A 25,225-nucleotide genomic window follows, 5' to 3' on the forward strand; every position below is an offset into this window, starting at 1 on the left:
AGAAGCTTCTACTATAGGAGGGTTTTTCCAACTTTTTCCTGTCCTCTTCAGAGAAAGGAGGAGCAACGAGAACCCTCTTAGGTATCTGGAATTTTGTGTCTTGGTTTTCCCAAGATTTTTCAAACAATGCATTTAATTCCTTAGATGCAGGGAAGGTAAAGGAGGCTTTCTTATTGTCTTGTAAATTAAGCCTCCTCAACCTGCTCAGGTACCTTGTCAGTAATGTGTAAAATGTCCCTAATGGCCTCTATTATGAGTTGCAGCCCCTTAGCAAGGGATGCCTCCCCCCCAGTATATTTTCATCACCAACTCCAGTATTAGAGTTGGTTTCCGTGTCGACCTGCAATATCTGGGCAAGAGCACGCTTTTTGGGGGCATATACCAGGGGATTTGGATGAGGTAGTGGGAGCAGAATACAACAAAACCTCTACAGATTTTTTCAAAACCTGTGTTTCAGTCTCATTATGAGCTATCCTAGATGAAATCTGGGATATCATTCCCTTAATAGAAGCCACCCACTGGGGTTCGGATTCAGAAGGTTGAGACAGTATATTGCATTCCTGAGTACATGGAATAGACTCCTCTGGAGAAGATACACACTCTGCAGCAGAGTCCCTAGACATGGTAATGTGAGATATATAAACATATACACACACACAGTAAAATGTCACAGTTTCCCCCAAGTACCTTCAGAGAGACAGAGTTAAGGAGCCAGCACACACAGTGCCCCAGTAGGCAGTTATATAATAAAAGCCTGGTGCTGACTGGGTAACCTTAATAGATTATACAGTACTAAAATGTGAATAAACACTCTCCCCCCTCTGTAACCCTCTGGTACCGCACAGGATAGCTGGAGTTATGTTGAGGGGCAGCGCTCCCTGTCAGCGTCTCTGAGCTGTGATCTGCAGGGAGAAAATGGTGCTGGTGAGTGCTGGATCCGCTCTGAAGAGAAGCTCCGCCCCCAGTAATGGCACGTCTTTCCGCACTTCTGGAGATTATACTGGCCTGAGGTAATGGTGGCGAGCAGAAGTACAGAGTCCCTGATAGCAATAGGGACCAGCGTAAAGGGTATTGCGCTGGCCCAGGGCTCCCCTCACAGCCCCAAACGCATATACCTCTGAGCCCTCCGGAGCGCAGACTTACACCGCTGTACTCCCACCCTTGTGCCACCATTCTCACCGGTGACCTGCTTATCGGGACACCGGCGTCATACTCACCATCTCGACCTTCTGGCTCTGTTAGGGGGTAGCGGCAGTGCTGCCTCGGGGGCTAGCGATCATCACCGTCAGGAGCTCAGTGTCCTGTCAGCAGAAATAGGGGACATTAACCTCTAGGGTTGGTTCCTATTCCCTCCTTAAGTCCCACGAAGCAGGGAGGCTGTCGCCTGTAACCTAATTCTAAAAAAAAAGAACTCCTAGGAGCTCCCCTAGCTGTGACCGGCTCCAACGGGCACATTTTCTAAACTGACTGTGGTAGGTGGGGCATAGAGGGAGGAGCCAGCCCACACTCTTAAAGTGCCCATGGCTCCCAAGGGACCCGTCTATTCCCCATGGTACTAATGTAGACCCCAGCATCCTCTAGGACGTAAGAGAAATTGATAAAATTATTCTTTGAGGTGCCAGATAGTCATTGTTACATGATCACCTAAGTATCTCTCCTGGGTCTCTCTTCTAAAATGTAGATGAGAAATGTACAAAAGTATTAAATACTGATGAAATAATTTTATTCAATGAGTGTTATGGGGACAACTGCTAGTAACATGTATGGTTATTACAGATATGCGGCCGGGGGATGTAATGGCTTGGAGACGGCCAGAGTTCTGATCCGGCCAAACTCGAACGTTCTTTTTAAAGCAGCAAACGTTTACAATGCAAAACCAGTCTCGGAGCTCCGTCCGTCTCGCAGCCCATTACATCCGGCCCATTATTTGTACATGGTCCTTCAGTGTATATACAGGACAGATCTGTCTGAGTTACATCACTGAGTACTATGGACCTGATTCAGAGATATATGCAGCCAGATCTGCGCCCATCTCCTCACATGCTGGGGGCCGCCCAACACAGGACAAGGCTGCCCGGTATGTGTGATGGGCTGCCTCCTGATGCATCTGCAATTAGATTGTGGACACATCAAACTAATGTTGACCCCTGGCAGCGCAGCCTGTCTGCGCTGTCAGAAGGTCAGCCGCCATTTTTTATAAATGGAGCTGCTGCATGGGACATCACGCACCGAAAACAGTCACGGCATGCCCTCGATGGGTCCACCGCACCCCACCCCCAATCATCTTGTGGTCACATCCTTCATAGATGCAGCCGCGAGAAGGGTCACACGTGCACTGCGGCCAGTGCATGTGCGCAGACCACCCAAATGCAGCCGCTGCGTACAGATGCACGGCTGCGTTCGGGTCTGAATGACCCCCTATGTCAAAGTTAGTATTGTGAATATTATTACTGTCATACTAGTTTCATTTATTGTGAAGGAACTTTACTATTATCCTGGTACACAGGAGCCCTAAATCAGATCTGATCGCAGCAGCAAAATTGTTATCTAATTGACAAAACCATGTGCACTGCAGGGGGGGGGGGCAGATATAACATGTGCAGGGGGAGTTAGATTTGGGTGGGGTGTGTTCAAACTGATATTAATATTGCAGAGTAAAAATAAAGCAACCAGTATTTACCCTGCACAGAAACAAATAACCCACCCAAATCTATCTCTCTCTGCACATGTTATATCTGCCCCCCCCCCCCCCCCCCCCCCCACCACGGTGCACATAGTTTTGCCCATTATCTAACAATTTTGCTGCTGCGATCATATCTGAATTAGGCCCAATGCGCACAACTTGGAACTTATTTACTTACATGATGTGGAAAGCAAGCATGTGCTGTAACCCATAGCAACCAGATATCAGCTATTAGCTGTCTAGTGCCAGCAAACAAACAAGTTTTATCATTTGGTTGCTATGGGATACAGACGACCAGTGTTTTACTTGCACCATTTTACTGAATAGTAATAGTAGTAATATAAAAGGTATTAGAGAAATAATACGGAGGTATAAGAGACCAGAGGAAAGACCTGTAGCGGGTATACTATAGTTACTACACATAATTTTTTTAAAGCCAAAGATTCACTCCATTTGTGTGCTGGATTTAAAGGGCAATAGAAATACAAGCAAAACAAGCCTGAATTTACATGTATTATTACTGCCCTTTATCATCCAGCGATCATAGACAGTAAGAATCAGTGGCTTTGAAAAACTGATATTTAGTAAATATAACCCATATGGTGAAACAGAGCAGCATACATTGTTCCTGTAGAAATACCCAGCACTCATAGCCCTGCTGGTCAGAGAAGGAATCCCAGTACTGAGAGGAGCTGCTGGAACTCTCTACTGGTCCCAGCACCTGCATGAGCAGAACAGCTGTATATTACAGAGCTCAGTAATGGCAGTCCCACGGTCATTGGCTATTGTTATACTGCAGCTCTAGTTCCTAAAACAGAGACCTTCCCAAGGGAAAAAGTACCTCCAGGTCCACTTGTCTGACCTCTCCTGTCTTTATCTAGAGTAAATTATATAAAACACATCACATTCAGAAAATAAATATTGGCTCCATTGCATTCATACAGTTGTGATAAGTTACATTACTTATGATACACAAGCTGCATTCAGGCCCTCAGAGTGACTCTGCATGTGATTACTGAGTGTTTTCTTTCTAGTAAAACACTTGTTGCATTCAGAACATGTAAATGGTTTCTCTCCTGTGTGACTCCTCTGATGTATAACAAGATATGACTTCCGGGAAAAACACTTCCTACATTCAGAACATGTAAATGGTTTTTCTCCTGTGTGACTCCTCTGATGTATAACAAGATATGACTTCCGGGAAAAACACTTCCTACATTCAGAACATGTAAATGGTTTTTCTCCTGTGTGACTCCTCTGATGTATAACAAGCGCTGAATTATGGGAAAAACATTTGCTGCATTCAGAACATGTAAATGGTTTTTCTCCTGTGTGACTCCTCTGATGTATAGCAAGAAATGACTTCTTGGAAAAACACTTCCTACATTCAGAACATGTATATGGCTTCTCTCCTGTGTGACTCCTCTGATGCATAACAAGAGATGACTTATGGGGAAAACACTTGCTACATTCAAAACATGTAAATGGTTTTTCTCCTGTGTGAATCCTCTGATGTATAACAAGATGCGACTTCTGGGAAAAACACTTCCTACATTCAGAACATGTAAATGGTTTCTCTCCTGTGTGACTCCTCTGATGTATAACAAGAAATGAATTCTGGGAAAAACACTTCCAACATTCAGAACATTCAAATGGTTTCTCTCCTGTGTGACTCCTCTGATGTATAACAAGCTCTGACTTCCGGGGAAAACACTTCTTGCATTCAGAACATGTAAATGGTTTCTCTCCTGTGTGACTCCTCTGATGTATAACAAGATACGACTTATTGGAAAAACACTTCCTACATTCAGAACATTCAAATAGTTTCTCTCCTGTGTGACTCCTCTGATGAATAACAAGAGATGACTTCTGGGGAAAACACTTCCTACATTCAGAACATGTAAATAGTTTTTCTCCTGTGTGACTCCTCTGATGAATAACAAGAGATGACTTATGGGAAAAACACTTCCTACATTCAGAACATGTAAATGGTTTCTCTCCTGTGTGACTCCTCTGATGTATGATAAGATATGATTTATGTGTAAAGCTTCTGTCACACTCAGAGCACAGATGTGGTCTCTCTCCTGTGAGACTCATCATGTATAAGTTAAAAACTTCTATCCAGAAAATGAAAATAGTTTCTTTGAACCATTCAGAAGCTTAAGAAGAAATTATATCTTTAGTTGGCTAGAGCAGGAAACAAGATTCATTTCCACATTGTCTCTTTCTGCAGCCTTGTATTCTATTATTAGTTGGATTCCAGCTCCTTAAATTACCTGTAATAAACAAAACAAAAATGTTATTTAATAGCCTGAAGATCACCATTGTAATCAGCTGTAGTGTTATATTGTATAAGGAACATGATGTATCTTTATGTATGTTGCCTAATTGCTGGGCTCCCATTTCCAGTCAGATGTGCAGTACAGAGAATGACAGTTAGGAAGTATCCAATTAGCCGCAGTATATTGATAACTTATCACAAATGCAATCATTTGGTATCCTGTTAGCGGCGATAAGTTATTATCGATAAGTCTCCATAGGGTTTATCGTGGTTTCTCTTCACCATCTTTGAGCTGTTGGTAAGTAGTGCATAATCCCTACTTAAAGCTAAAAATGTTGGGATTTGGTTCTGAACCCCTGGTACATCCCCCCTGAATGACTAATGAGGCACTTTGAAGTTTTTAATTATTTTTAATTAGCCAATAATGACGTCATTTTTGGGGTCAAAAAATGCAAAGTGATGGAAATTGGGGTACAAGGTATGAGACAGGTATATTGGGGTGTTTAATAAGTAGGACAAGTGTTTTTAGGCTTGCAGGTGGGAGTAAGCAGTCCGTTTCCACTTTTTTTTAGTCCCCTAAAATTACCCAAATATACACTTATACCCGTTTTTTATGTACCCCAAATTTAATGAGCACTAATTTTGCTGAAAAAATTTGATTTATATAACGTCCACTCGCAAAGTTAACGATGCAAGGGAAAAATGGAGGACATTTGAAGAAGCCCACCTGAGCTCGGTCACGGAGGATAAATCTATTAAATTTCTGGACAAACTCAAGAATCAAATTGAGTCTTACAGAATTGAGCTGGTTAAATATAAGAAAGACAAGTTACGCAAAGTTCAAGCAGATTACGAACAACACCGTGTCTACACTTGGTTGGCTAACAGCACGGGACCTCCTTCACAAAGAAAATTCACAGGCCCACGCAGACGTAGGACACAAAGAATGCAGTATAGCACATCGGACATTGACACCGATGAGGTGTCAATATCAGACAATACAGCTTCTTCTCAGGGAGCCCCTTCAGGGGTAAATATCCGGGCGATCACGTCCGGCAGACGAAAAAATCCACCAGACGGGGTGGCCAGTCGAGGCGGCAAGCGGGGAGGAAGACCCCCCAGGTCGACGCGGACCTAATCTTCAATTTGTCCTCAGCAAGTTTATCCCCTGCTGAGATTGCTGTCCTGTCCAAAGGCCTGGCATATGTACCTACTAAAGCCCCTGACAAATTCAAATGGAAAGTGGAGACTTTTAAATTAAACAGGACATTGAAACTAAAGGAACACTTTGAGAGGAAACCGGATCATGCTACAGTGAAGGATCTTCCACCACAGATACGTAAACTAGGAACAACTTCCAAGTTTGACCCAGTGTCACAAAATGCATCAATCAGGACATTCACCCACATGATGGAGAATTTACGGAACGAACCCTCCCCCGCAGGTCTTCAACAACCTTACCAGAGATGAACAGACTGTCCTTAATTCCCTGACAGAATGACAGGATATAATCATCAGGGGAGCGGAAAAAGGGGGTGGCATCGTGGTTCTTGATAAACAGGACTATATCTCGGAATGTGACCGCCTTCTAGCAGATAGAGACACGTACAGTCTATTAGCAAGTGAACCGCACTAGATAGCATCCTGACAGATGCCTTGTCTGAAGGCTTGATTTCACAGGAGAGCCACAATAAATTGTCTTGTGTGCATCCTGTTATCCCAATATTTTATGCCATTCCAAAAATACACAAGGATGCACAGCGTCCCACTGGCAGACCTATCATTTACGCCAGTGGGTCGCTGTGCGAACCTATAGCTATCTATTTAGATGCTTACCTGCAGCCTTGCGTACAAGCCATGTTCACGCATCTGAAGGATTCAAATGTGCTTCTGAGGAAATTGTTGTCATTTGGGGAGGTACGGGATGGCACTATACTCACCACACTAGACGTAACAAGCCTCTATACCTGCATTCCGCACCAGGCAGGTATAGCAGCAGTCAAATGGTTGATCACTCATAACAAATTGTACACGGGGCCCGATGTCAATTTATTTGTAACATTGCTTGAATTCACTTTGACCCATAACTACTTTCTTTTCAATGGGCAGTTTTTTAAACAGAAAACCGGGTGTGCGATGGGGTCAGCAGTGGCCCCGTCACTGGCTAATGCCTACATGTGGGAGGTGGAACGTTCCTTGTTCTTTGAGAACCCCACTATTGTAGAGCACATTTCACTTTACTACCGCTATATAGATGATCTCCTTCTGTTTTGGACCCATGACGAATTGTCATTGGCCAAGCTGATTGAAGATCACAACAGGTACCCCAGTACAGTCAAGTTATCAGTGACTACACATATGACAGAGATTTGCTTCATGGACATTAACATCAAAACCCACAATAGACATATTCAGACCTCATTGTACAGCAAACCCACTGACCGCAACACTTTGTTGCGATATGACAGCTTTCACCCAAGAATTTTGGTCAGAGGTCTTCCCTACTCACAGTTTCTTCGGGTCCGCAGCATCACCAGCGAACCCGAGGAACTTGAGATTCAGTTAAACGCCATGTCTGAGAAATTCTCACAGAGAGGTTACCCCCCAAACATCTTGAAACAAGCACGGGCCAAAATGATGTCTATAAACAGAATTGAGCTACTACAGAAAGAAGGCACTAAACACACGGATGACAAAGTGACGTGGGTCAATGAATTCAACACTGCCAGTGTGAGAACAAGTAAACAAATTAAGCAAATGTGGCTGATTGTAGCCTCTGTCCCTAATTTAGCCTCCCTTAAACGCAGTAAGAACATGCCATGCTATACCAGGAGTGCGAATATTAAAAATGTAGTCTTTAAAAATGATGTAACTGGCTTTAAAAATCCCTCTGCTGCCCAACTTTTCCACAGTCATAAAGCGGGTTGTTTTAAACGCCTGGGCTGCACAACGTGCAGCTACATGCTCACGGGCAGGGCCGTAACTACGTGTGTGCCAAGTGGGCTTGGCACACAGCACAGTTGCCCTGAGGGCGCACGAACAGCGGCATGTAATGAGTCAAATTGACTCATTACATGCCGCCTCTAAGTCTGCGCCATGTGCCGCAGCCGCGCTGTGCAGGGAGGAGAGCTACAGCACCGGGCAGGTGAGAAGGAGGAGGGGGGAGGGGGACTGTAGCCGCAGCAGCGCTATGTCATTGGTAGTAAGCGCCGCTGCAGCATCCCCCTCTCCTTCCGTATAGGCTGCCCGGCGCTGCTGTGGATGCTGGGATGCGGTTCCTCCATCCCATCATCCACAGCAGCGCCGGGCAGCCTATACGGAAGGAGAGGGGGATGCTGCAGCGGTGCTTACTACCAATGACATAGCGCTGCTGCGGCTACAGTCCCCCTCCCTCCTCCTCCTTCTCATCTGCCTGCACAGAGAGGGAGATGCCAGCACGAGGAGCCTGTCAGCGGGGAGAAGGTAAGTATAGCCCTCTCTCTCGCTCTCTCTGGGGGACACCGTCTGCCATAATGTGTAAAAAGGGGTCCTGGCTGCCGCAATGTGTAAAAAGGGGGACTGGCTGCCGCAATGTGCAAAAAGGGGGACTGGCTGCCGCAATGTGTAAAAAGGGGGGACTGGCTGCCGCAGTGTGTAAAAAGGGGGACTGGCTGCCGCAATGTGTAAAAAGGGGGCCTGGCTGCCGCAATGTGTAAAAAGGGGGCCTGGCTGCCGCAATGTGTAAAAAGGGGGACTGGCTGCCGCAATGTGTAAAACAGATGGACTGGCTGCCGCAATGTGTAAAAAGGGGGACTGTCTGCTGCAATGTTTAAAAAGGGGTCCTGGCTGCCGCAATGTGTAAAAAGGGGTCCTGGCTGCTGCAATGTGTAAAAAGGGGGTCTGGCTGCTGCAATGTGTAAAAAGGGGGCATGGCTGCCGCAATGTGTAAAAAGGAGGACTGTCTGCTGTAATGTGTAAAAAGGGGGACGCTGTCTGCTGTAATGTATAAAAGGGGCTCTACCTGGTGTAGTGGCGCTACTGAGCAGCGTAATTTGAATAATGGAGACTACTGTGGATCGTAGTATGAATTGCTATTATTTTGTGGTCACGCCCCTTCCCCATGAAGCCACGCCCCTATATATGTTTTGCGCGCCTACGCCGCGCACTGCTCCTATCTTGCATGGGGGGGGGGGGGGGGGGCGCCAATGTAATTTCTTGCACACAGCGCTAAAATGCCTAGTTACGGCTCTGCTGACGGGTGATTTTATCACACACCCTCACACAGGCAAAGAAAATCTCCATTGGCCTCTCACTTGTAGCTCCATGTTCGTCATATATGTTTTAATGTGTCCGTGTAGTTTGTACTACGCGGCAAAACACAGTGCCATTTTAAAGAAAGGAAGGCCCAGCATAGGTCAGCCATCAGGGCAGCCCTACAATCTAGGAAAAGTGACCAGCCAGTGGCACGCCACTTCGGTACAGATGCAACATTCGTTAACATCTGTGCATTACAAAATAGTAGATCACATCCCTGCCACGTCACGAGGTGGTGATCGTGCAAATAATAAGAATTTACTCACTGGTATTTCTATTTCTCGTAGTCCGTAGTGGATGCTGGGTACTCCGTAAGGACCATGGGGAATAGACGGGCTCCGCAGGAGACTGGGCACCCTTAAAAGAAAGATTAGGTACTATATCTGGTGTGCACTGGCTCCTCCCTCTATGCCCCTCCTCCATACCTCAGTTAGGGAAACTGTGCCCGGAACAGCTGACATTACTAGGAAAGGATTTGGAATCCAGGGTAAGACTCATACCAGCCACACCAATCACACCGTACAACTTGTGATAACTATACCCAGTTAACAGTATGAATAATAACAGCCTCATTCAACAGATGGCTCATAACAATAACCCTTTAGTTAAGCAATAACTATATACATGTATTGCAGAGAGTCTGCACGTGGGACGGGCTCCCAGCATCCACTACGGACTACGAGAAATAGAATTACCGGTGAGTAAATTCTTATTTTCTCTGACGTCCTAGTGGATGCTGGGTACCCCGTGAGGACCATGGGGATTATACCAAAGCTCCCAGACGGGCGGGAGAGTGCGGATGACTCTGCAGCACCGAATGAGCAAACTCAAGGTCCTCCTCAGCCAGGGTATCAAACTTGTAGAATTTTGCAAAAGTGTTTGAACCCGACCAAGTAGCGGCTCTGCAAAGTTGTAAAGTCGAGACCCCTCGGGCAGCCGCCCAAGAAGAGCCCACCTTCCTCGTGGAATGGGCTTTTACTGAATTAGGATGCGGCAGTCCAGCCGCAGAATGTGCAAGCTGAATCGTGCTACAGGTCCAGTGAGCAATAGTCTGCTTTGAAGCAGGAGCACCCAGCTTGTTGGGTGCATGCAGGATAAATAGTGAAGAAATACAAAAGGTATTTTTCCCACGCACTCTGCTGGCTGTTAGTAAGAAGAACTATATACTATGTAATAATAGGAAATTTAGAGCTCTTCGTTACATATGTTTTGCAAAAGATATGATAAGCCTCCAGGCCACTTCACGGCTGCTCTATTACTGGAGGTCCCTAACTAAGCATAGGTCCAGGGCTTTTACCCCACAAAGTCGGCTCAGGCCCGACCACCCCAGGGCAGCACACCATTGAAATACTAAAGTGTTAATATGTGTTAAGAAAGAAGCAGAAGCTATGGGTTAGAAAGTGCTACAAAAATAAGGGTGTTAATAAAATACTCAAAAGAGTAATATTAGTGAAAAAATAGGAGTGTTACATAAGTGCTAAATAAATAATATGGCATGCTACCCCAAGGTGGCCCAGCCCCACCAGACCTGGGAGGTACCACTCCCCAAACCCATACACAGCATAATAATAATGACATCCACTATGGGTCATACAATTGCTTAATGTATGGCCACATGATAATGGAACATACAGAACATATCCAGATTGAGAGCTAGTTTACCTGGAGGCACCCCTGTATCCTCCAAATGGCACCACAGGACCCAGCATGCCCTCCTAATGCTGGCTCCATCTATGCCTCTCTGAACTGCAATAAATAGTGGAAAACTGCTCTAATCAAGCTGGTAACAATCCCCAGGTGCTGCGGGAGGGGGTTACTCTATACAAGAAATACAAAAGGGATTTTTCCCACGCACTCTGCTGGCTGTTAGTAAGAAGAACTATATACTATGTAATAATAGGAAATTTAGAGCTCTTCGTTACATATGTTTTGCAAAAGATATGATAAGCCTCCAGGCCACTTCACGGCTGCTCGGGGGTGGTCGGGCCCGAGCCGACTTTGTGTGGTCCAAGCCCTGGACCTATGCTTAGTTAGGGACCTCCTATCTGGGTTTCTTTTATATCCAACGTCATCAAGATATTTGTAACGTGATATTATTCAAGCTTCAAGGATACACGCTGATAAAATAAAACATACATAAAAACAGTCTTTTTCATAAAAGCCATATGTAAGACCATATATTACACTGTGACACTTTATCTTCTTTTCTCTAACATCCTAGTGGATGCTGGGGACTCCGTAAGGACCATGGGGAATAGACGGGCTTCGCAGGAGACAGGGCACTCCAAGAAAGAATTAGGACCACTGGTGTGCATTGGCTCCTCCCTCTATGTCCCTCCTCCAGACCTCAGTTAGAATCTGTGCCCGGACAGAGCTGGGTGCATTTTAGTGAGCTCTCCTGAGCTTGCTAATAAGAAAGTATTTTATTAGGATTTTTTTATTTTCAGAGAGATCTGCTGGCAACAGACTCTCTGCTACGTGGGACTGAGGGGAGAGAAGCAAACCTACTAACTGCGGATAGTTTGCGCTTCTTAGGCTACTGGACACCATTAGCTCCAGAGAGATCGAACACAGGAAATCACCCTTAGTCGTCCGTTCCCGGAGCCGCGCCGCCGTCCCCCTCACAGAGCCAGAAGACAGAAGCCAGCGAGAGAAGCAAGACGACATCAAAATCGTCGAGGTAGCGCACAGCACTGCAGCTGTGCGCCATTGCTCCCACACTAACCCACACACTCCGGTCACTGTAGGGTGCAGGGCACAGAGGGGGGGGGGTTTGTGCAGCAATTGAGTACCTCTTGGCAAAATAGAGCATATATACAGCTGGGCACTGTATATATGCATGAGCCCCCGCCGTTATTTTTCACAAAATCGCGGGACAGAAGCCAGCCGCTGAGGGGGCGGGGCTTCTTCCTCAGCACTCACCAGCGCCATTTTCTCTCCACAGCTCCGCTGAGAGAAAGCTCCCCAGGATCACCCCTGCAGAAGCACGATAGAAGAGGGTGAAAAGAAAGGAGGGGGGGGGCACATAAATTTAGCGTAAAAACAATGTATACAGCAGCTACTGGGGTAATACTACGTTACTGTGTGATTCCTGAGTCATATAGCGCTGGGGTGTGTGCTGGCATACTCTCTCACTGTCTCTCCAAAGGGCCTTGTGGGGAAACTGTCTTCAAATAGAGCATCCCCTGTGTGTGTGGTGTGTCGGTACGTGTGTGTCGACATGTCTGAGGTAAAAGGTCCCCCTAAGAAGGAGATAAAGCAAATGTGTGTGTGTGAGGGTGTCTCCGTCGACAACGCGACACCTTTTGGATATGTGTAATTAAGTGCTGAGGTGAATTTATTGCACAAAAGATTAGAGAACAGACAGGAAATCTACCCATGTCTGTCCCTCTGTCGCAGAGACCTTCAGTGTCTCTCAATGCTCACTATCCAAAATAATAACGACACGGAGATAGACTCCAGTGTCGACTACGATAATGCAAAGTTACAGCCAAAATGGCAGAAAAGTATTCAATATGTGATTATTGTAATAAAAGATGATTTGCATATCACTGATGACTCATCTGTCCCTGAAACAAGGGTACACAGGTGTAAGGGGAAGAAAGCTGAGGTAAATTTCCCTCCTCTCATGAGGAAAAAGAGCGGGAATCTCCAGACAAGAGACTGCAGTTTCCCACAAAGAATTCTCAGGCAGTATCCTTTCCCCACTAGGGCCAGGATACGATGGGAATCTTCCCCTAGGGTGTCACGTTTGCCCAAAAGGTAACCTGTCGTAACAGCTATTCTCAGGGATCCTGCAGATAGCGTGCACATTCTGGTACACTACTCAGACCGGCGATTGTGTCTGCATGGGTTTATAGCACTGGGGCAGCGTGAACAGGTACCTTATCAGCAGAGGTTGAGACCCTAGTATGTAGATATAGATATATGTATATATAGAGATATATAAAAGATGTTGTCTCAAGAGATTATAATATATATATATATATATATATATATATATATATATATATATATATATATATATATATATATATATATACACACACACACACATATATATATGCGCAGCGGAGACCGGCGGCACTCAAGCAGACTCGAATCTTATAAACCAAAATGCGGTAAGTTTATTCCGACATGTTTCGGGGAACTCCCCGTCCTCAGGGTCTAACAAACCAAACTAAACCACAGTGAATGCTTGTAAACACACCAAACAATAATGAGACATACATAACTATACTCACCTGTGTCCCGGCACCAAGCGCCCGCCCCGGAGTCCGGCGGCACGCCGGAGTCGCCCGCCGATGACATCAGTGGACGTCGCGCCGGGCCGTCACCATGGCAACAGGACGCTGACGTGCAACTCCACTAACCGCCCCGGCCGGAAACGTACCAGCGCGTCACCGGACCCTGCGCCGCACGATTGGCCCACGACACAGGGGAGTTACCTAAGCAACCTGAAAAAGTAATTAAACAAACAGATAGACCAGACAAAAAGAATATGCATGAAAAATAGACATGACTATGATTCAACTACATAATGACATACACATTAAAAGAGCTGTTGCATAAATCACATTGACCAATATACCATTCAGCTAGTTAGTCCTGAAGTCAACCCTAATTAAATATGCTGCTAAGTTAACTATATTACTGCAAAGTACGGGAAGCTAGGGAAAGCATTCACTGTGGTTTAGTTTGGTTTGTTAGACCCTGAGGACGGGGAGTTCCCCGAAACATGTCGGAATAAACTTTACCGCATTTTGGTTTATAAGATTCGAGTCTGTTTGAGTGCCGCCGGTCTCCGCTGCATATTTTGAGGATCAGCTTTGTTTCTCTAGGAGGGCACCACAGCACGTTGCCAGTGGGAGAGGGAGTGCCGGGATTGTATTGGAATATATATATATATATATATATATATATATATATATATATATATATATATATATATATATATATAAATAATGCCCAAAGAGACATGAGTGTACTGGGTCCTAGAGATAAAGCTATGTCGATTTCTGCTTGACACGTCCTGTAGAATATGCAATGGACAGATGATGCCGAGTCGACTTAAGAGGCATATGGAAGGCTGAGGATTGTGTGGAGAAGGGTTCTCGGACCTGGTCTCCACAGCTATAGCTGGTAATTCTGTTGTTTTGCCTTATATTCCTACACAGCCTAGGAAAGCACGACATTATCAAATGCAGCCTTTAGAACAAAGAAATAAGAAAGTTCGAGGTGCATCCTTTCTTGCCAGAGGCGGGGGCAGAGTAAAAAAGAAGCTGCACAACACAGCTAGGTCCCAGGAACAGAAGTCCTCCCCGGCCTCTACAAAAATCCACCGCATGTCGCTGGGGCTCCATAGGCGGAGCTATGCCCGGTGGGGGCACGCCTGCGGAAGTTCAGCCACAAGTGGGTTCACTCCCTGTTAGCTCCCTGGGCAATAGATATTGTGTCTCTGGGATGCAAGCTGGACTTTGAGAAGATGCCCCCTCACCGACGGCCCTGCCGGCTTCCCCCCACGAGAGGGAGACAGGGTAACTGCAATTCACAAATTGTATCTTCAGCAGGTGGTGGTCAAGGTTCCCCTCCTTCAACAAGGAAAGGGTTATTATTCGACCATGTTTGTAGTACCGAAACCAGACGGTTCGGTCAGACCCATATTGAATTTAAAATCCCTGAACATATACCTGAAAAGGTTCAAGTTCAAGATGGAATCGCTCAGAGCGGTCATCGCAAGCCTGGAAGGGGGGGATTATATGGCGTCTCTGGACATAAAGGATGCCTACCTTCATGTCCCCATTTATCTACCTCATCAGGCGTACCTCAGATTTGTGGTACAGGATTGTCATTACCCATTCCAGACGTTGCCGTTTGGTCTGTCCACGGCACCGAGAATATTTACCATGGTAATGGCAGAAATGATGGTGCTTCTGCAAAAGCAAGGAGTTACAATTATCCCATACTTGGACGATCTCCTCATAAAGGCGAGGTCCAGAGAGCAGTTGCTGATCAGCGTAGCACACTCTCGGGAGGTGTTGCAACAGAACGGCTGGATTCTGAATATTCCAAAGTCGCAGCTGATTTCTACGACGCGTCTACCCTTCTTGGGCATGATTCTGGACACAGACCAGAAGAAGGTTTTTCTCTCGGCGGAGAAGACTCAGGAGCTCGTGACTCTGGTCAGAGGCCTCTTAAAACCAAAACAGGTGTCGGTGCATCAATGCACGCGAGTCCTGGGAAAGATGGTGGCGTCATACGAAGCCATTCCCTTCGGCAGGTTCCATGCGAGGACCTTTCAGTGGGATCTGTTGGACAGGTGGTCCGGATCGCATCTTCAGATGCAGCGGCTGATCACCCTATCCCCCAGGGCCAGGGTGTCTCTTTTGTGGTGGCTGCAGAGTGCTCACCTTATCGAGGGTCGCAGGTTCGGCATTCAGGACTGGGTCCTGGTGACCACGGATGCAAGCCTCCGAGGGTGGGGGGGCAGTCACACAGGGAAGAAATTTCCAGGGTCTGTGGTCAAGTCAGGAGACTTGTCTGCACATCAATATCCTGGAACTAAGGGCCATATACAACACCCTAAGTCAAGCGGAGCCTCCGCTTCGCTACCAACCGGTGCTGATTCAGGCAGACAATATCACCGCAGTGGCTCATGTAAACCGCCAAGGCAGCACAAGGAGCAGGGTGGCGATGGCGAAAGTAACCAGAATTCTTTGCGGGGCAGAGAATCACGTAAAAGCACTGTTAGCAGTGTTCATTCCAGGAGTTGACAATTGGGAAGCAGACTTCCTCAGCAGGCACAACCTCTACCCTGGAGAGTGGGGACTTCATTAAGAAGTCTTCACACAGTTACAAGTCGTTGGGAACTGCCACAGGTGGACATGATGGCATCCCGCCTCAACAAAAAACTACAAATGTATTGCGCCAGGTCAAGAGACCCTCAGGCGATAGCTGTGGACGCACTAGTGACACCGTGGGTGTTCCAGTCGATTTATGTGTTTCCTCCTCTTCCTCTCATACCCAAAAGAGGAGTGAGAACAATACTCATTGTTCCGGTTTGGCCAAGGAGGACTTGGTATCCGGAATTGCAAGAAATGCTCACAGAGGACCCAGGGCCTCTGCCTCTCAGACAGGATCTGTTGCAACAGGGGCCCTGTCTGTTCCAAGACTTACCGCGGCTTCGTTTGACGGCATGGCGGTTGAACGCCGGATCCTAGCAGAAAAAGGCATTCCGGATGAGGTTATTCCTACACTAATAAAGGCTAGGAAGGACGTGACGGCTAAGCATTATCACCATATATGGCGAAAATATGTTGCTTGATGTGAGGCCAGGAATGCCCCTATGGAGGAATTCCAGCTGGGCCGTTTCCTTCACTTCCTACAGTCGGGAGTGACTTTGGGCTTAAAATTGGGATCCACTAAGGTCCAGATATCAGCCCTATCCATTTTCTTTCAAAAGGAACTGGCTTCTTTTACTGAAGTTCAGATGTTTGTAAAGGGAGTGCTGCATATTCAGCCCCTTTTGTGCCACCAGTGGCACCTTGGGATCTTGACGTGGTGTTGAGTTTTCTGAAATCACACTGATTTGAGCCACTTACAACCGTGGAGTTAAAATATCTCACGTGGAAGGTGGTCATGTTATTGGCCTTAGCTTTGGCTAGGCGTGTGTCAGAATTGGCGGCTTTGTCACATAAAGGCCTCTATCTGGTTCCATATGGACAGGGCAGAATTACTCATGACTTGGAGGATGCCAAGTTACTAGAGGTAGTCAGGGCTTTGAAGGTTTATGTAGCCAGAACGGCTAGAGTCAGGAAAACTGAGTAGTTGTTTATCCGGGTTCACTATGGCTGGCCGGCGGTCGGGCTCCCGGCGCCCAGCATACCGGCGCCGGGAGCCCGACCGCCGGCTGACAGACAGTGTGGCGAGCGCAAATGAGCCCCTTGTGTATGCATCCAACAAGCTGGGTGCTCCTGCTTCAAAGTAATCTATTGCTCGCTGGATCTGTAACACGATTCAGCAGGCTCATTTCGCGTCTGGATTGCCGCCTCCAAAATCAGTAAAAGCCCATTCCACAAGGAAGGTGGGCTCTTCTTGGGCGGCTGCCCGAGGGGTCTCGGCATTACAGCTTTGCCGAGCAGCTACTGGGTCAGGTTCAAACACTTTTGCAAAATTCTACAAGTTTGATACCCTGGCTGAGGAGGACCTTGTGTTTGCTCATTCGGTGCTGCAGAGTCATCCGCACTCTCCCGCCCGTTTGGGAGCTTTGGTATAATCCCCATGGTCCTTACGGAGTCCCCAGCATCCACTAGGACGTTAGAGAAAATAAGATTTTACTTAGCGGTAAATCTATTTCTCGTAGTCCGTAGTGGATGCTGGGCGCCCGTCCCAAGTGCGGACTTCTTCTGCAATGCTTGTATATAGTTATTGCTTACATAAGGGTTATGTTATGGTTGCATCAGGTTGGTCTGATGCTCTGTTGTTGTTCATACTGTTAACTGGGTAAGTTTATCACGAGTTATATGGTGTGATTGGTGTGGCTGGTATGAGTCTTACCCTGGATTCCAAAATCCTTTCCTTGTACTGTCAGCTCTTCCGGGCAGTTTCCTTAACGGAGGTCTGGAGGAGGGACATAGAGGGAGGAGCCAGTGCACACCAGTGGTCCTAATTCTTTCTTGGAGTGCCCTGTCTCCTGCGGAGCCCGTCTATTCCCCATGGTCCTTACGGAGTCCCCAGCATCCACTACGGACTACTAGAACCAGATTTACCGGTAAGTAAAATCTTATTTTTTTATCTCCAGGAAATTTACACTAAGGTATTTGTTCAACAACTATATTGCCAGTGATTTCCTCCATTGTGGTGGTATTTTTTCCTGTTTTTTTATTACCATGGATGTATTTTATTTTTGTTATATATGGTTTTTATGAAAAAGACTGTTTTTATGTAGGTTTTTTTTATCAGCGTGTATTTTTGTGAAATATCCCAACTATGGGAGTTTTTGTACAATAAAAAAAGACTGGCTGATACATTTACAGTCCTGGAAGTTTGAATAATATCACGTCTACATTGAAAGTTACAAATATCTTGAGGACGTTGGATATAAAAGAAACCCAGATAGGAGTATCTTTCCGATTACTTTTGTGAGTGTGGTATGCATGACATTGTGTTATGGAAAAGATACCCTTATGTGTTTCACGTATCTAGCTTCAAAGTGAGTTAGGTGCGCACTGTTTTAATATCTTTTGGTGGAAGGTGCACAAAAAAGGAGGTGAAGAAGTTTAAAGAAACCCCTATAGGCACCTACTGTTGGTTTCATTGTGACTTGGGGTACGCTCCTCACCCATTAATCTACCTATTTCCCCTTTCGTTTGGGCCATATAAAGGGGATCGTTTGAATATAAGGGAATAATAGGTCAAACAATATTACACATTGTTCTCTTTATTTATTCCCCTTCTACATAACCGCTGAGACTGATACATCTATACTTCTAATGATATTACATCTATATTGGAAGTTATAAGAGCTTGAGGACGTTGGATATAAAAGAAACCCAGGAGTATCTCTGTGATTATTCTCTTGAGTGTGGTAAGCATAAGATATTTCTGTGGAAAAGATACCTTTATGTGTTTTACGTATCTATCTTTAAAAGTGAGTTAGGTACACTCATTTCCAAATAGTCTTTGGTGGAAGGCTCACAAAACGAGGTCAAGATAATTAAAGAAGCCCCTTATGGGCACCAGCTTCTGGCTTTACTGTGAGTTGGGGTACGCTCATCACCCATAGATCTACCTTTTTCCTTGTGTATCTGGTCTTGATAAAAGGGGATCACTTGAATCTAAAGAAATATTAGATGAAACAATATTAAAAATTGCTTTCTTCATCTGTTCTCCTTCCACATAATCGTCTGAGACTGTATCATCTAGACTGAAGTTGGGGAGTAAGAGAAGAATTCAAAAGAAGAGCACATTCTCACAAAGGAACGTAACGTGATTATATTTGTATATATAATATCTTTTGCCGCTAATACCAGTAGAGATTACCTTCTTTTTTTACATATACATACATACTTACACACATACACACACACAGTCAGGTCCATAAATATTGGGACATTGTCATATTTCTCATAAATTGGGCTTGATACACCATGGCCCTCATTCCGAGTTGTTCGCTCGCAAGCCGATTTTAGCAGCATTGCACACGCTAAGCCGCCGCCTACTGGGAGTGAATCTTAGCTTCTTAAAATTGCGAACAAAAGATTCTCAAAATTGCGATTACACACCTCTTAGCAGTTTCCGAGTAGCTCCAGACTTACTCGGCATCTGCGATCAGTTCAGTGCTTGTCGTTCCTGGTTTGACGTCACAAACACACCCAGCGTTCGCCCAGACACTCCTCCGTTTCTCCAGCCACTTCCGCGTTTTTCCCAGAAACGGTAGCGTTTTTTCGCACACACCCATAAAACGGCCTGTTTCCGCCCAGAAACACCCACTTCATGTCAATCACATTACGATCACCAGAACGAAGAAAAAAAACGTGAGTAAAATTCCTAACTGCATAGCAAATTTACCTGGCACAGTCGCAGTGCGAACATTGCGCATGCGCACTAAGCGGAAAATCGCTGCGATGTGAAAAAATTTACCGAGCGAACAACTCGCAATGAGGACACATGTCAAAGTCGAAAAATATCATGATGCATATCCTTTTGTACTAACCCCATGCACATGCCCGCTGCGTGTGCACTCGCTCTGCCATGCGTACGCATATCCGCACTTTGCGTAACGGAGCTTCCACGGCCATGCGCCTTGGCGTGTGGTATGCGCATTTATGGTAGAGTTTGTGAGCGTGTAGAGTGCGACTCGATCAGAGCATATTTAACCCACATAGTGCATTTCAGCAAGTATGTTTAGTTTAAACTGTTCCTGGACAGAGAGATTCCTCTTTGCATGATAGGAAGGGTCAGATAAAGGTTGAAAGGTGGTGTCTAGTATCCAGCTATAGGGTATTTTAAGGGTAACATTCCGATGTTAGTAAGGAAAGGATCGCTCGCTCCTGCGTATAGTTATGTACAGAAGTAGATAATGAACATTAACTGCATTGCTGTAAATTACACATGCAGCGGGAATCCTGAGGATACCTCCCACCAGAGCAGTTGGGGAAAGACACAGCCCACCTGTTCAAATCCACCTATGACCTTTCCTGTAATGTAGAGACACATTCCTGTGTCCAATGAACAATGAGATTACAGGGACCATTGTATTGTGAATGTATGTTGTGTATATAAAGACCACTGTTGCCTGGCCAACCTCATGTCTCTAAAGGCTTTCTACCTGAACAGCTGAGGACTGGACTCCAGGCCGCGCTTGCGAAAGATTCCCCACGTATGTATATTCTCTGTAGCGATTATTCTCTGTTATTCTGTTTAGATTTCCCTGTTAGTTTGTAGTGTATAATTTGTACTGTTTTCCCCTTTTTACTCTGAATAATCCACGGCGGTGTTAGAGCTGCTGTGGTTTTAACCAAACCCGATCTTGTGTTTTCACTTTCCTGCAAAGGGCTCTCTTAGCGTCTTAATCGCTCAAACAGCATACACATTGTTAAAGATTTTAAGCGTTACATCATTGCAGTATTACCAATACTGAGGTTTAGAGTATAAGCATATTCTTACTGTGTTTTATTAACAAGGTTTAAAGGTTATCGACTGTGTGTGCGCCTGCTGTGTGTATTTTGTACACTCAGCGCAGCGTGTGTACGCCAAGTGCGTACCACGTGCAGGACTCTGTACGCAAATAGCGTACAAAGTGCGTAGCACGTGGTCTAGCGGCCATAGCGGCTCCGCGGTATTAGTATATAGCTTTATGTTTAAAGGTAATATTTGACATTATCAACCACCACAATGGATTTGAAACAAAACAAACAAGATGTGCTTTAACTGCAGACTTTCCGCTTTAATTTGAGGGTATTTACATCCAAATCAGGTGAACGGTGTAGGAATTACAACAGTTTCTACATGTGCCTCCCACTTTTTAAGGGACCAAAAGTAATGGGACAAACTAAACAATCCTAAATCAAACTTTCACTTTAATACTTTGTTGCAAATCCTTTGACGTTAATTACAGCATGAAGTGTGGAATGCATAGACATCACCAGACGCTGGGTTTCATCCCTGGTGATACTCTGCCAGGCCTCTACTGCAAATGTCTTCAGTTCCTGCTTGTTCTTGGGGCATTTTTCCTTCAGTTTTGTCTTCCTCAAGTGAATTGCATGCTCAGTACAGGTCAGGTGATTGACTTGGCCATTGCACAACATTCCACTTATTTGTCTTAAAAAAACGCTTTGGTTGCTTTCGCAGTATGCATCGGGTCATTGCCCATCTGCACTGTGAATCACTGTCCAATGAGTTCTGTAGCATTTGACTAAATGTGAGCAGATAATATTGCCTGAAACACTTCAGAATTCATCCTGCTGCTTTTGTCAGCAGTCACATTATCAATAATACAAGGGAACCAGTTCCATTGGCAGCCATACATGCCCACGCCATGACACTACCAACACCATGCTTCACTGATGAGGTGGTATGTTTTGGATCATGAGCAGTTCCTTTCCTTCTCCATACTCTTCTCTTCCCATCACTCTGGTACAAGTTGATCTTTGTCTCATCTGTCCAGTGTTCCAGAACTGTAAAGGCTTTTTTAGATGTTGTTTGGCAAACTCTAATCGGGACTTCCTGTTTCTGTTGCTCACCAATGGTTTACATCTTGTGGTGAACCCTCTATATTCACTCTTGTGAAGTCTTCTCTTGATTGTTGACTTTGACACACCTACCTCCTGGAGAGTGTTCTTGACCTGGGCAACTGTTGTGAAGGGGTTTTTCTTCACCAGGGAAATAATTCTTCTGTCATCCACCATAGTTGTTTTCCATGGTCTTTCGGGGCTTTTGGCGTTGCTGAGCTCTCCGGTGCATTCTTTCTTTTTAAGAATCTTCCAAACAGTTGATTTGGCCACACCTAATGTTTTTGCTATCTCTCTGATAGGTCTGTTTTGATTTTTCAGCCTAATGATGGCTTGCTTCACTGATCGTGGCAGCTCTTTGGATCTCATATTTAGAGTCAACAGCAACAGATTCCAAATGCAAATGTCACACCTGGAATCTACTCCAGACCTTTTACCTGCTTAATTTATCACAATATAATGAGGGAATAGCCCACTGTACATATACATATACATACACACAGTGGAAAAAAAAAGTATTTGGACAGCCACCGATTGTGCAAGTTGACCCACTTAAAAAGATGAGAGAGGTCTGTAATGTCCATCATAGGTACACTTCAACTGTGAGAGACAGAATCTGAAGGAAAAAAACAAAAAAAAAACAGGAAATCACATTGTATGATTTTTATACAATTTACTTGTATATTCTTGAGGAAAATAAATATTTGGATACCTACCAAGCAGCAAGATTTCTGGCTCTCACAGACCTGTTACTTCTTCTTTAAGAAGCTCTTCTATCCTCCACTCATTACCTGTATTAATGGCACCTGTTTGAACTGGTTATCTGTATAAAAGACACCTGTCTACACCCTCATTCAGACTGCTACCAAGACCAGAGAGTTGTCTAAGGACACCAGGGGCAAAATTGTAGAGCTGCACAAGGCTGGGATGAGCTACTTGACAATAAGCAAGCAGCATGGTGAGAAGAGATCAACTGTTGGTGCAATTATAAAAAAATGGAAGAAATACAAGATCATTGACAATCTCCCTCGACCTGGGGCTCCATGTAAGATCTCACCTTGTGGGGTATCAATGATCTTGAGAACGGTGAGGAATCAGCCCAGAACTACACAGGGGGAACTGGTCAATGACCTCAAGAGAGCTGGGACCACAGTCAGAAAGGTTACCATTAGTAACAAACTACGTTGTCATGGATTGAAATCCTGCAGTACCCGAAAGGTCCCCCTGCTTAAGCCAGCACATGTCCAGGCACGTCTAAAGATTGCCAGTGACCATCTGGATGATCCAGAGGAGGATTGGGAGAATGTAATGTGGTCAGATGAGAACAAAATCAAACTTTTTGGTATAAACTCCACTCGCCGTGTTTGGAGGGAGAATAATGATGAATGGCATCCCAAGAACACCATACCCACTGTGAAGCATGGGGGTGGAAACATCATGCTTTGGGGCTGCTTTTCTGCAAAGGGGACAGGACGACTGATCCGTATTAAGGAGAGGATTTGGGCCATGTATTGTGAGATTTTGGGCAAAAGCCTCCTTCTCTCAGTAAGAGCATTGAAGATGGAACGTGGCTGGGTCTTCCAGCATGACAATGACCCCAAACACAACGACTGGGCAACTAAGGAGTGGCTCTGTAAGAAGCATTTTAAGATCCTGGAGTGGCCTAGCAAGTCTCCAGACCTCAACCCAATAGAAAATCGGGTGTGGTTCGTTTTATCGACAGTGCCTAGGTCGACAATGTTTAGGTCGACCACTATAGGTCGACCGTCACTAGCTCGACAGGGTTTCTAGGTCGACATGTGCTAGGTCGACAGGTCTAAAGGTCGACATGAGGTGTTTTTTTTTGGTGTCGTTTTCTTCGTAAAGTGACCGGGATCCCAAATTAGCGCACCGCTTCGCTCGCCATGCTTCGGGCATGGTGCCTTCGCTCCGCTGATGCTTCGCTCGGCACACTTTACCATTCCAATCGTAGTCTACATGGATCGTTAAGTATGATTTTTTTTTAAAAAAAACCTCATGTCAACCTTTAGACCTGTCGACCTAGCACATGTCGACCTAGAAACCCTGTTGACCTTCCATCCATGTCGACCTAGTGACCGACCTAAACATTGTCGACCTAGGCACTGTCGATCTTCAGACCGGATCCCTAGAAAATCTGTGGAGGGAGTTGAAAGTCTCTGTTGCCCGGCGACAGCCCCAAAACATGACAGATCTAGAGAAGATCTGCATGGAAGAGTGGGCCATAATACCTGCTACAGTGTGTGCAAACCTGGTCAAGAACTACAGGAAATGTTTGACCTCTGTAATTGCCAACAGAGGTTATATTACAAATTATTGAGTTAAACTTTTTGATTGTCCAAATATTTATTTTCTGCTAGAATATACAAATAAATTGTTTAAAAATCATACAATGTGATTTCCTTGTGTTTTTTTCCAGATTCTGTCTCTCACAGTTGAAGTGTACCTATGATGGAAATTACAGACCTCTCATTGGGTCAACTTGCACAATCGGAGGCTGTCGAAATACTTTTTTGCCCCACTGTATATGGTTATCATAGGGGCAGATATATATGATCATCCTCTATCATATATAGGGGCTGATATACAGTATATGGTCATCCTCTATCATTTATAGGGTCAGATATATATGATCATCCTTTTTCATATATAGGGTATGATATATATGGTCATCCTCTATCATATATAGGGGCAGTTTTGGAGAGTGATAACATGGAGAGCAGTGGCGTGCAGTGAGGTCAGTGGCTGGTGAGGCACTGCAGCCATAATGTCCGCCAAGACCTGCCGATGCCCACAACTGCTCACAAGCCAATGCTCACTACCGCCACCACTAATGGCCGCTGCCCCCGCCAATGGCATTCAAAATCACCGCCATTAGCTCCCTGGCCCCCCCGACGCTAATTTGCATCTCAGGGTGACAGTAAGAATGGTGACACTAGGGAGAGGGTGACAGGAAGAGGGAGACAAGATGAGGGTGGCCGCAATGGGTGAGTGAAAGCAGTAGGTGACAGGGTGAGGGTGACACCAAAGAGAGGGTAACACCAGTCGATGACAGTGGATGACACACACACACACACACACACACACACACACACACACATAAAAGATATAACCCGGAGGGTGCTAAAACATCAAATGTCCATTGTCAATATAAAAGTCCTTATAGTTTTATGGTTTCCAATCTCTTAATGCTTTCAGACGTATTTGAATTGGACTTTA

At 45.3% G+C, this 25,225-nt stretch overlaps 1 protein-coding gene across 2 annotated transcripts in view; it reads right to left on the reverse strand.

Moving 5' to 3' along the window:
- Positions 1-2,792: 2,792 nt before the first annotated feature.
- The window catches only part of LOC134936070 (gastrula zinc finger protein XlCGF17.1-like), a 392,476-nt gene continuing 370,043 nt past the window's right edge, over positions 2,793-25,225 (reverse strand). For both annotated transcript variants that reach the window (XM_063930980.1, XM_063930979.1), the window contains exon 2: positions 2,793-4,959. In XM_063930980.1, the coding sequence (XP_063787050.1) occupies positions 3,647-4,783 (1,137 nt within the window). In that variant the 5' untranslated portion in view covers positions 4,784-4,959 and the 3' untranslated portion in view covers positions 2,793-3,646. The remainder of the gene's footprint in view (positions 4,960-25,225) is intronic.

Source organism: Pseudophryne corroboree, chromosome 6 (assembly GCF_028390025.1).
Source record: "Pseudophryne corroboree isolate aPseCor3 chromosome 6, aPseCor3.hap2, whole genome shotgun sequence".
Classification (NCBI taxonomy): Eukaryota; Metazoa; Chordata; class Amphibia; order Anura; family Myobatrachidae; genus Pseudophryne; species Pseudophryne corroboree.